The following is an 11,830-nucleotide window of genomic DNA, read 5'->3' on the forward strand; positions in this document are numbered from 1 at the left end:
TGCCTGCAAGACTGTTTGTCGTCCGTTTATCGGTTTCTTGTTTTGTTTATTAAGTGTTCAATATGAGCACTCAACCTGCTGCGCCTTGGTCCATCCATTACGACGACCGTTACAGTAGAATAATAATGAAGACATCAAAACTATGAAATAACACATGAAATCATGTAGTAACCAAACTGGTGTTAAACAAATCAAAATATATTTTATATTTCAGAATCTTCAAAGTAGCCACCCTTTGCCTTGATGAAAGCTTTGCACACTCTTGGCATTCTCTCAACCAGCTGCATGAGGTAGTCACCTGGAATGCATTTCAATTAAGAGGTGTGCCTTGTTAAAAGTTAATTTGTGGAATTTCTTTCCTTCTTAATGCGTTTAAGCCAATCAGTTGTGTTGTGAAGGTAGAGGTAGTATACAGAAGAGAGCCCTATTTGGTAAAAGACCAAGTCCATATTATGGCAAGAACAGCTTAAAAAGCAGAGAAACGACAGTCCATCATTACTTTAAGACATGAAGATCACTCAATACGGAAAGTTTCAAGTGCAGTCGCAAAAATCATCAAGCGTTGTGATGAAACTGGGTCTCAAAAGGACCGCCACTGGAAAGGAAGCCCCAGAGTTACCTCTGCTGCAGAGGATAAGTTCATTAGAGTTACCAGCCTCAGAGTTCAAGTAACAAACACATCTCAACATCAACTGTTCAGAGGTGACTGCGTGAACCAGGTCTTCATGGTCGAATTGCTGCAAAGAAACCACTACTAAAGGACGCCAATAAGAAGAAGAGACTTGCTTGGGCCAAGAAACACGAGCAATTGACATTAGACTGGTGGAAATCTGTCCTTGGTCTGATGAGTCCAAATTTGAGATTTTTGGTTCCAACCACCGTGTCTTTGTGAGACGCAGAGTAGGTGAACGGATGATCTCCGCATGTGTGGTTCCCACCATTAAGTATGGAGGAGGAGGTGAGTCTGGGGTGCTTTGGTCTGGGGTGATGGTCAGTGGTGACACTGTCAGTGATTTATTTAGAATTCAAGGCACACTTATCCAGCATGGCTACCAGAGCATTCTGCAGCGGTATGCCATTCCCATCTGGTTTGCACTTAGTGGGACTATAATTTGTTTTTCAACAGGCGTATTCACCTGGAGCTGGATCCAGTGAAAGATGGAGTGGCCATGGCTAGAAAGCCGGTGACGTCGACCTCCGAACGCCCCTCAAACAAGGAGAGGAGCCGACTTCGGCGGAAGTCATGACACAAAGAGAGGGATGGAGTGCTGCATCAGATGACCTGGCCTCCACAATCACCCGACCTCAAACCAATTGAGATGGTTTAGGAGGAGTTGGACCGCAGAGTGAAGGAAAAGCAGCTAACAAGTGCTCAGCATATGTTGGAACTCCTTCAAGACTGTTGGAAAATAATTCCTCATGAAGCTGGTTGAGAGAATGCCAAGAGTGTACAAAGCTGTCATCAAGGCAAAGGGTGGCTACTTTGAAGAATATAAAATCTAAAATATATTTTGATTTGTTTAACACTTTTCTGGTTACTGCATGATTCCATTTGTGTTATTTCATAGTTTTTATGTCTTCACTATTATCCTACAATGTAGACAATAGTAAAAATCAAGAAAAACCCTTGAATGAGTAGGTGTGTCCAAATTTTTGGCCTGGTATTGTATATTTACTTCAAAATTCAAAAAACTAAATGATACTACAATCAAATGATGTTAAATCAGCTTTTTGTACTGATGCTGATTGTACTTTGGAAAAAAGCTGCACATTATTTAAAGGGACATTTCACCACTGCTCTTTCACTTTATACGTCTATGATTATTAATATGTTTCTAACATATAATATGTAAGCAAACCACAATATTCAGAATTCATAGTGATTTCAGGACGTAGTACCACCCCTGTCGAAGTGGATCTAGTTGAGAATGGGAGTCAACAGGTAGCTAGCTAACATTACTCACTGGGCCTACCACTCATTCAAAGATCATCAGCTTCTGAATAACTATTTATTTGTATTTTTGTGACCATAACAACTGTAAAGTTAGGTAATGGTGTGGTGCTGAGTACCTGGATGAGCAAACAAGCAAGCATAGGCTGCTGGGGTAATGTTTCATGATTTATCTTAGAAGTTGAGCAGAGGCAGAGGCTAAGGTGACTGGCCTATGTGTTCTATTTACAGAGTCCGGTCCCATCAACATCTGCAGTGGCATCAACATCAAGCTCAGCACAAGGAACTAGTGTCAGTCACCTAGAGCTAAATAAATATACTGTAGCTGGGCGTACAATGTATTCGGAAAATATTCAGACCCCTTGATTTTTTCCACATTTTGTTACGTTACAGCCTTATTCTGAAAAGGACTCCATAATGACGAAGCAAAAACAGGTTTTTAAACATTTTTGCAAATGTATTAAAAATAGCATCACATTTACATACAGTGATGGAAAAAAGTATTTGATCCCCTGCTGATTTTGTATGTTTGCCCACTGACAAAGAAATGATCAGTCTATAATTTTAATGGTAGGTTTATTTGACCAGTGAGAGACAGAATAACAACAAAAAAATCCAGAAAAACGCATGTCAAAAATGTTATAAATTGATTTGCATTTTAATGAGGGAAATAAGTATTTGACCTCCTCTCAATCAGAAAGATTTCTGGCTCCCAGTTGTCTTTTATACAGGTAATGAGCTGAGATTAGGAGCACACTCTTAAAGGGAGTACTCCTAATCTCAGCTTGTTACCTGTATAAAAGACACCTGTCCACAGAAGCAATCAATCAATCAGATTCCAAACTCTCCACCATGGCCAAGACCAAAAAGCTCTCCAAGGATGTCAGGGACAAGATTGTAGACCTACACAAGGCTGGAATGGGCTACAAGACCATCGCCAAGCAGCTTGGTGAGAAGGTGACAACAGTTGGTGTGATTATTCGCAAATGGAAGAAACACAAAAGAACTGTCAATCTCCCTCGGCCTGGGGCTCCATGCAAGATCTCACCTCGTGGAGTTGCAATGATCATGAGAACGGTGAGGAATCAGCCCAGAACTACATGGGAGGATCTTGTCAATGATCTCAAGGCAGCTGGGACCATAGTCACCAAGAAAACACACTACGCCGTGGTAACCCACTACGCCGTGAAGGACTGAAATCCTGCAGCGCCCGCAAGGTCCCCCTGCTCAAGAAAGCACATATACATGCCCGTCCGAAGTTTGCCAATGAACATCTGAATGATTCAGAGGACAACTGGGTGAAAGTGTTGTGGTCAGATGAGACCAAAATGGAGCTCTTTGGCATCAACTCAACTCGCCATGTTTGGAGGAGGAGGAATGCTGCCTATGACCCCAAGAACACCATCCCCACCATCAAACATGGAGGTGGAACCGTTATGCTTTGGGGGTGTTTTTCTGCTAAGGGGACAGGACAACTTCACCGCATCAAAGGGACGATGGATGGGGCCATGTACTGTCAAATCTTGGGTGAGAACCTCCTTCCCTTAGCCAGGGTATTGAAAATGGGTCATGGATGGGTATTCCAGCATGACAATGACCCAAAACACATGGCCAAGGCAACAAAGGAGTGGCTGACGAAGAAGCACATTAAGGTCCTGGAGTGGCCTAGCCAGTCTCCAGACCTTAATCCCATAGAAAATCTGTGGAGGGAGCTGAAGGTTCGAGTTGCCAAACGTCAGCCTCGAAACCTTAATGACTTGGAGAAGATCTGCAAAGAGGAGTGGGACAAAATCCCTCCTGAGATGTGTGCAAACCTGGTGGCCAACTACAAGAAACGTCTGACCTCTGTGATAGCCAACAAGGGTTTTGCCACCAAGCACTAAGTCATGTTTTGCAGAGGGGTCAAATACTTCTGTCCCTCATTAAAATGCAAATCAATTTATAACGTTTTTGACATGCGTTTTTCTGGATTTTTTTGTTGTTATTCTGTCTCTCACTGTTCAAATAAACCTACTATTAAAATTATAGACTGATCATTTCTTTGTCAGTGGGCAAATGTACAAAATCAGCAGGGGATCAAATACTTTTTTCCCTCACTGTAAGTATTCAGACCCTTTACTCAGTACTTTGTTGAAGCGCCTTCGGCAGCGATTACAGTTTTGAGTCTTCTTGGGTATGACGCTACAAGCTTGGCACACCTGTATTTGGGGAGTTTCTCCCATTCTTCTGTGCAGATCCTCTCAAGCTCTGCCAGGTTGGATGGGGAGCGTTGCTGCACACCTATTTTCAGATCTCTCCAGAGATGTTCGATCGGGTTCAAGTCTGAGCTCTGTCTGGGCCATTAATGGACATTCAGAGACTTGTCCTGAAGCCACTCCTGAGTTGTCTTGGCTGTGTGCTTAGGGTCATTGTTCTGTTGGAAGGTGAGCCTTCACCCCAGTCTGAGGTCAAGAGTGCTCTCGAGCAGGTTTTCATCAAGGATCACTCTGTACTTTGCTCCATTCATCATTCCCTCGATCCTGACTAGTCTTCCAGTCCCTGCCGCTGAAAAACATCCGCACAGCATGATGCTGCCACCACCATGCTTCACCGTAAGCATGGTGCCAGGTTTCCTCCAGACAGGATGTTTGGCGTTCAGGCCAAATAATTCAATCTTGGTTTCATCAGACTAGAGAATCTTGTTTCTCATGGTCTGAGAGTCCTTTAGGTGCCTTTTGGCAAACTCCAAGCGGGCTGTCATGTGCCTTTTACGGAGTAGTGGCTTCCGTCTGGCCACTCTACCATAAAGTCCTGATTGGTGGAGTGCTGCAGAGATGATTGTCCTTCTGGAATGTTCTCCCATCTCCACAGATGAACTCTGGAGCTCTGTCAGAGTGATCATCGGGTTCTTGGTCACCTCCCTGACCAAGGCCCTTCTTCCCCAATTGCTCAGTTTGGCTGGGCGGCCAGCTCTAGGAAGAGTCTTGGTGGTTCCAAACTTCTTCCATTTAGGAATGATGGCGGCCATTGTGTTCTTGGGGACTTTCATTGCTGCAGAAATGTTTTGGTAACTTTCCCCAGAGCCGTACCTCGACACAATCCTGTCACAGAGCCCAACGGACAATTCCTTCGACCTCATGGATGGTTTTTGCAATGACATGCAATGTCAACTGTGTGCTCTTATATAGACAGGTGTGTGCCTTTCCAAATCTTGCCCAACACAAGACAATGTTCACCAGCTAAAGAACATTCAGGATCCTGCCTGGAACATTCAGCCAACACAACATCCATATTCAGTTAGACTGATGATGTAGTATATTAGGTACTCACACTCACTTCCGGGATAGCACGAGAGGCGGGAACCGGAAAGACTGGGCCATGGAGGTGCACAGGTGGCCTTGACCACACCGCCTGCACAACCCATCCTGGCTGGATGGAACTAGCAACCCTGCACGAGCGGGGTGCTGGTACAGGGCGAACTGGGCTGTGCAGGGGCCTGATGGTTGCCGTGCATAGAGCGGGAGTAGGGTAGCCTGGTCCTAGGAGGCGTACCGGCGACCAGATGCGCTGTGCAGGCATCCTCCCACCAGGCTGGATGCCCACTCTAGCACGGCATCTGCGAGGGGCTGGAATGGGCACCGGACTGTGCGTGCGTATGGGTGAGATAGTGCGCACCTCAGCAAAACACGGCGCCCTCCACTCCATACGCTCCTCCACATAATCACGGGTAGCTGGCTTATGGCTCTTCCTTGGCCTAACCAAACTACCCGTGTGCCCCCCCCAAAAAATTATTGGGGGTGCCTCTCCGGCTTCCTCGCCAGTCGTGTACCCCGGTAGCGTTCCCGGTCCTCACCAGCCTTTCGCCGTTCCTCCCTCTCTCTTTCCACCTGTCCCCATGGAAGGCGATCCTTTCCAGCCTGGATCTCCTCCCAAGTGTAGGAGCCTTTTCCCTCCAAGATCTCCTCCCAGGTCCATTTCTCACCATAGTCCATGTACTCAGCGTTCCTCTCCTTTTTCCGCTGCTTGGTCTTGTTTAGGTGGGTGGTTCTGTCATAATTGTTGAAGCCGTGTTGAATGGACCAAACTGCAGGCGGAATGTGGATACTCATCTTTTAATGTAAAGAATAATAAATAAAGCAAAGGATACACAAACCTAAGTGACAAACATACTCCTAAATATATGACTCCCAATCAGGAACAACGATCCCCAGCTGTTCCTGATCAGGAGTCACAAGACTAACACAGAAACAGACATACTAGACAACACATACAGACTTCTTCTGCCACGTCCTGACCAAAATACTACACCACTACTCCCGCTGCTGGTCAGGACGTGACACCGTCATATCGCTCAGGAATGAGACGTGTTCTGTCTCCTAGAGATGAACGTACTTTGGTGCGAAAAGTGCAAATCAATACCAGAACAACAGCAAAGGACCTTGTGAAGATGCTGGAGGAAACAGGTACAAAAACATCTATATCCACAGTAAAACGATTCCTATATCGACATAACCTGAAAGTCCGCTCAGCAAGGAAGAAGCCACTGCTTCAAAACCCCCATAAAAAAAAGCCAGACTACGGTTTGCAACTGCACATGGAGAAATGTCCTCTGGTCTGATGAAACAAAAATAGAACTGTTTGGCCATAATGACCATTGTTAAGTTTGGTGGAAAAAGGGGGAGGCTTGCAAGCCGAAGAACACCATCCCAACCGTGAAGCACGGGGGTGTCAGCATCATGTTGTAGGGGTGCTTTGCTGCAGGAGGGACTGGTGCACTTCACAAAATAGATGACATCATGAGAAAATACAATTATGTGGATATATTGAAGCAACATCTCAAGACATCAGTCAGGAAGTTAATGCTTGGTTGCAAATGGGTCTTCCAAATGGACAATGACCCCAAGCATACTTCCAAAGTTGTGGTAAAATGGCTTAAGGACAACAAAGTCAAGGTATTGGAGTGGCCATCATAAAGCCCTGACCTCAATCCCATAGGAAATTTGTGGGCAGAACTGAAAAAGCGTGTGCGAGCAAGGAGGACTCAGGTACACCAGCTCTGTCAGGAGGAATGAGCCAAAATTCACCCAACTTATTGTGGGAAGCTTGTGGAAGGCTACCCAAAATGTTTGACCCAAGTTAAGCAATTTAAAGGCAATGCTACCAAATACTAATTGAGTGTATGTAAACTTCTGACCCACTGGGAATGTGATGAAAGAAATAAAAGCTGAAATAAATAAATCATTCTCTCTACTATTATTCTGACATTTCACATTCTTAAAATAAAGTGGTGATCCTAACTGACCTAAGACAGGGAGTTTTATAAGGATTAAATGTCAGGAGTTTTGAAAAACTGAGTTTAAATGTATTTGGCTAAGGTGTATATAATCTTCCGACTTCAACTGTATATCATTCACATTTACAACCACACATGGACAGACAGACAGACAGACAGACAGACAGACAGACAGACAGACAGACAGACAGACAGACAGACAGACAGACAGACAGACAGACAGACAGACAGACAGACAGACAGACAGACAGACAGACAGACAGACAGACAGACAGACAGACAGACAGACAGACAGACAGACAGACAGACAGACAGTCTTGTATTACTAACCTTGTGGTGACACACAATTCAGTACAATTTAAAATCCTATTTTCCATAACCCCTAAACCTAACCTGTACCCTAACCTTAACTCTAACCTTAACCCGAAAACCTAACCTTAACCCTAGCTCCTAACCCTAAAACTAATGCTACTGTAGCTCCTAACCCTAAACCTAATTCTAACCCTATCACTAATTCTAACCTTAATCCTAAACCACCACACCTGTGTTGGGGACTTCTGGTCCCTCTCTCTCACACACACGCAAACACACCCATACACGCACACACACACATATACACACTTTATTTAAAATATGATTTTAATAAAAGAGATGTCAAAAAAACATGATGACGTTATTCTGGCGGTGTAATACATGGAGGGAGGGAGGGGTATGATGCATCATTATCGGGGTAGGTTTGTGTGTTCACAGTTTGATTGGTGGTTAATGCAATCTCTGAGCCTCTGTCAACTTCTGCTGATCTACTGGCTTTAGAATAAAACTGTTTCAACAGAAAGTAATAACTAATGGAATCCAAGAAGCAGTTTGTGGTAGCGATCCATTCACAAACCTGCCAAAAACCATCCCAGTCTAACGTTTCCCAGTGGTTTGTTTTGGCCAGGTATTTCAGCAGAAACCCAAGATGGATGGGGGTGTAGCAAACCACAAAGACGATCAGGTTGGCTGTTATAATGCCAATGATGTTCCTCTTCTCCACAGTGGTTTCTTCCTGATCCTTCTCCTTCAGCAGAACCATTATGGTCTGTGTGGAACAGAACACTATAATCAAGAGTGGGAGAAGGTACCCCAGCACTTCTAGAACCGCAAGGAACCCAACAGGCAATGGGATTTCTTTACATCTCTGATAGCATGTCAATAGTTTTTGGGGATGGTTGGCATCACTGAACACACCACAAATCATTACTACCATGACCCATATGGCCCCACACACCGCCACAGCCACCTTCTTTGATCGCCACGCTCTGGTCTGGAACGGGAACTTGACCACCAGGAAGCGGTGGACGCTGATGGCGGTGACGGTGAAGATACTGGCGTACATGTTGATGTAATGTGTTGAGATGAGAAACGAGCAGAAGGGCGTTATGGGCAGACTCTGGAAGGCATCATAGATGCGGAAAGGGAGGAAGAGGATTAGGGCACAGTCGGCGGCGGCGAGGTTCAGCATGAAGATGTGTGTGTCCGTCCACGTGGCCCGTTTGATGAAGAAGACACGTAGAGACGCCATGTTGAGTAGCAGGCCCACCAGAAACACAGAAAGGTAGCTCACACCTTGGAGGATGTGTATGTGGATGGTGTTCGTGTCACACATAGCTACCTAAAGAGAGATTATAAAAACATAATTTACTGTTCTTTTTCTCTGAGTGTAGAAAGTTTTTTTTGCAGAGTTCACGACCTGCTACACTTGTGAGAAGCAAGACAAGCCACACCCCCAAGACAACTCTCGTTTGCCTTCATTCATGGCCGCAAGCATTTCATAATGAGCACAGATGAAAAACTAAGCCATATCAGGAAGTGCAGTTGCCTTTTAATCTGCTCTAATGTGAAGTAAATTGAGGACAAACCTGCACCTTAATCCCATTTCTTTCATCTCTGGTCTCTTTTCAGATGAGTGCAGATGATTTTATATATATATATATTCATTTAACTAGGCAAGTCAGTTAAGAACAAATTCTTATTTACAATGACGGCCTACCCCAGCCAAACCCGGACGACGCTGGGCCAATTGTGCGCCGCCCTATGGGACTCCCAATCACGGCCGGATGTGATTCAACCTGGATTTGAACTGTAGTGATGCCTCTTGCACTGAGATGCAGTGCCTTAGACCGCTGCGCCACTCAGGAGTCAAGAATGAAGTAAAGGCAAGGAGAGAATCCACTTCAGACTATTGAGCTGCACTCACAGTAGTAGACTCTTGGTCTAATATGAGTATTTGTGTGCACCAGATCTACAGGAACCATGCGGCTCCTCAGTGCATAAACATACCTTATTTAGCCAGACAGTCATATAAACATAATCATACCTGTTATTTCTCCCCTCTTCTTTCACTTTCACTCTCAGGGACTGATGTTATATTACTCCTTCCAACGAAAAGGCTTTAGAATAAGTTGCTTTTTTATTTTTGTCACTTGTCAGGGTAAAACTGCAAGTCAGGCGTCTACAGTTAAAAGGAAATGAGAGTTATGTATGTTTCTGATTCATAATGGTGTGGGTTTCCCACTAACTGACTAACATCTCTGCAAAACCACAAATAGGTTATCTTTTAAAATTGTTCACCGAGGCACAGTATTGCACGGTGAAATACATCTTTGATACATTGCAAATATTGTCAGTAGATTGGATTATCACAATATACTGTTGTTGTTAAAGTGAAAATGTGACATTTACAGTATTCATACCCTTTGACTTATTCCACATTTTGTTGTGTTACAGTCTGAATTCAAAATGGATTAAATACTCAAACAAAAATCTCACCCATCTACACACAATACCCCAATTTTAGCAAATTTATTGAAAATGAAATACAGAAATATCTGATTTACATAAGTGTTCACACCACTGAGTCAGTACTTTGTAGAAGCACCATTGGCAGCAATTACAGCTGTGATTCTTTCTAGGTAAGTCTGTAAGCGCATTCCACAGCTGAATTGTGCAGCATTTGCCCATTATTCTTTTCAAAGGTCTTCAAGCTCTGTCAAATTGGTTGTTGATCATTGCTAGACAACAATTTTCAGGTCTTGCCATAGATTTCCAAATAGATTTAAGTTAAAGCTGTAACTCGGCCACACAGGAACATTCATTGTCTACGTGCTTATATATGTGTAGTGATTGGGTGTATTGATACCCCATCCAAAGTGTAATTAATAACTTCACCATGCTCAAAGAGATATTCAATGTCTGTTTATTTTTATCTACCAATAGATGCCCTTCATTGCGAGAAATTGGAAAACCTCCCTGGTCTTTGTGGTTGAATCTGTGTTTGAAATGTACTGCTCAACTGAGGGACCTTACAGATAATTGTGTGTGGGGTCCAGAGATGAGGTAGTCATTTAAAAAGTATGCAACGTATTATGTGACTTCTTAAGCACATTTGTACTCCTGAACATATTTAGGCTTGTCATAACAAAGGGGTTGAATGAATATTTGTTTTATTAATAAGCAACAAAAAAAATCCACTTTGACATTATGGGGCATTGTGTGTAGGCCAATGACCAAGAACATCAAAACGTAATCATTTTTAAATTCAAGCTGTAACACAACGAAATTTGGAAAAACTCAAGGTGTGTGAATACTTTCTGAAGGCACTGTGTCAGAAATACTCCATAAATAGCCATATGTGTAGCCTACATCATTTAATATTTTTAAGACCAAATATTACTTACCTTTCAACTGAACTTTTCTATTGTCAGAACTTTAGAATGCCCGATTTAGGATCTGAAACTCAGTTCTATGTTACAATTTTACATATATTGCTAAATGCTCATTTGGGACTTCTGTAAAGTATGGTCTATCTTCCTAGCTTCTATCTAAACCTTGATAGAGGAAGTATATGTCAGTCACATAAAAAGACTATGTGGGGTGATCCAAACCTCAATTTGCATGTTTTGCTTTGTGACTGGTTAGGGAGGAAGCAGTGTTGCTATGTCAACAGGGCCGTGGGAGAGTGAAGTATAGTCTGGCCAGGGTGTACAGTATTGACCTGTGTCACGTACAGTAAACCACTGGCTGCTCTTTGTACTCAAACAGAATGATGAAGGTAGAAACAAATGCACAGAGGGTTGTGTACATGACACTGCAACAAAATTTCCCCATGGGGACAATAAAGTCAGTAAGTTAGTAAGGGTGTTGTTTCACCAGAATATGTTCAGACGAGAGAGTTTTACTTTACTCAACTCCCTCCTCTGAAACTGAAATGTTGAAATAATCACTCAACTGTTACAGTTTTTTTGGTGGTATTCATGTAACTGTATAGGTCATTAGACACTGTAGCCAAGATTTGTGTGATTTTGAAAGGCAAAAAATAATGCAAAACTGTATTTTCATCTTGACCCTCTCACCTCTCTTCAAATTGAGGCATTTTTCTTCCATTCCTTTTTGTCTTACACAATATCTCATCAAGGGACAATTTCCGTCAGGAGTGTTGAAGGGGAAAAACGGGTCAGCGGGGAGACGGAAGTAGAGGTCGGAGGTCATGACTGGAGCACCAGGGGACTGATTGGACAAGAAGAAATTGATTGTCTTCTTCTGAAAGACTGTCTTTCCAGCTCCAA

The 11,830-nt window shown here is 43.4% G+C and overlaps 1 protein-coding gene across 1 annotated transcript; it reads right to left on the bottom strand.

Moving 5' to 3' along the window:
* Nucleotides 1–7,832: 7,832 nt before the first annotated feature.
* On the bottom strand, nucleotides 7,833–11,116 carry LOC106599936 (G-protein coupled receptor 55). Its single transcript, XM_014191278.2, has 3 exons — nucleotides 10,943–11,116; nucleotides 9,583–9,717; nucleotides 7,833–8,877 (listed from the first exon to the last, which is right to left on the bottom strand). Exon 3 carries the CDS (start codon nucleotides 8,869–8,871, stop codon nucleotides 7,897–7,899), a length of 975 nt encoding a protein of 324 aa, XP_014046753.1. The 5' UTR covers nucleotides 8,872–8,877; nucleotides 9,583–9,717; nucleotides 10,943–11,116; the 3' UTR covers nucleotides 7,833–7,896.
* Nucleotides 11,117–11,830: the final 714 nt, after the last annotated feature.

The sequence above is a fragment of the Salmo salar genome, chromosome ssa03 (genome assembly GCF_905237065.1).
Source record: "Salmo salar chromosome ssa03, Ssal_v3.1, whole genome shotgun sequence".
In the NCBI taxonomy this organism is placed as follows: Eukaryota; Metazoa; Chordata; class Actinopteri; order Salmoniformes; family Salmonidae; genus Salmo; species Salmo salar.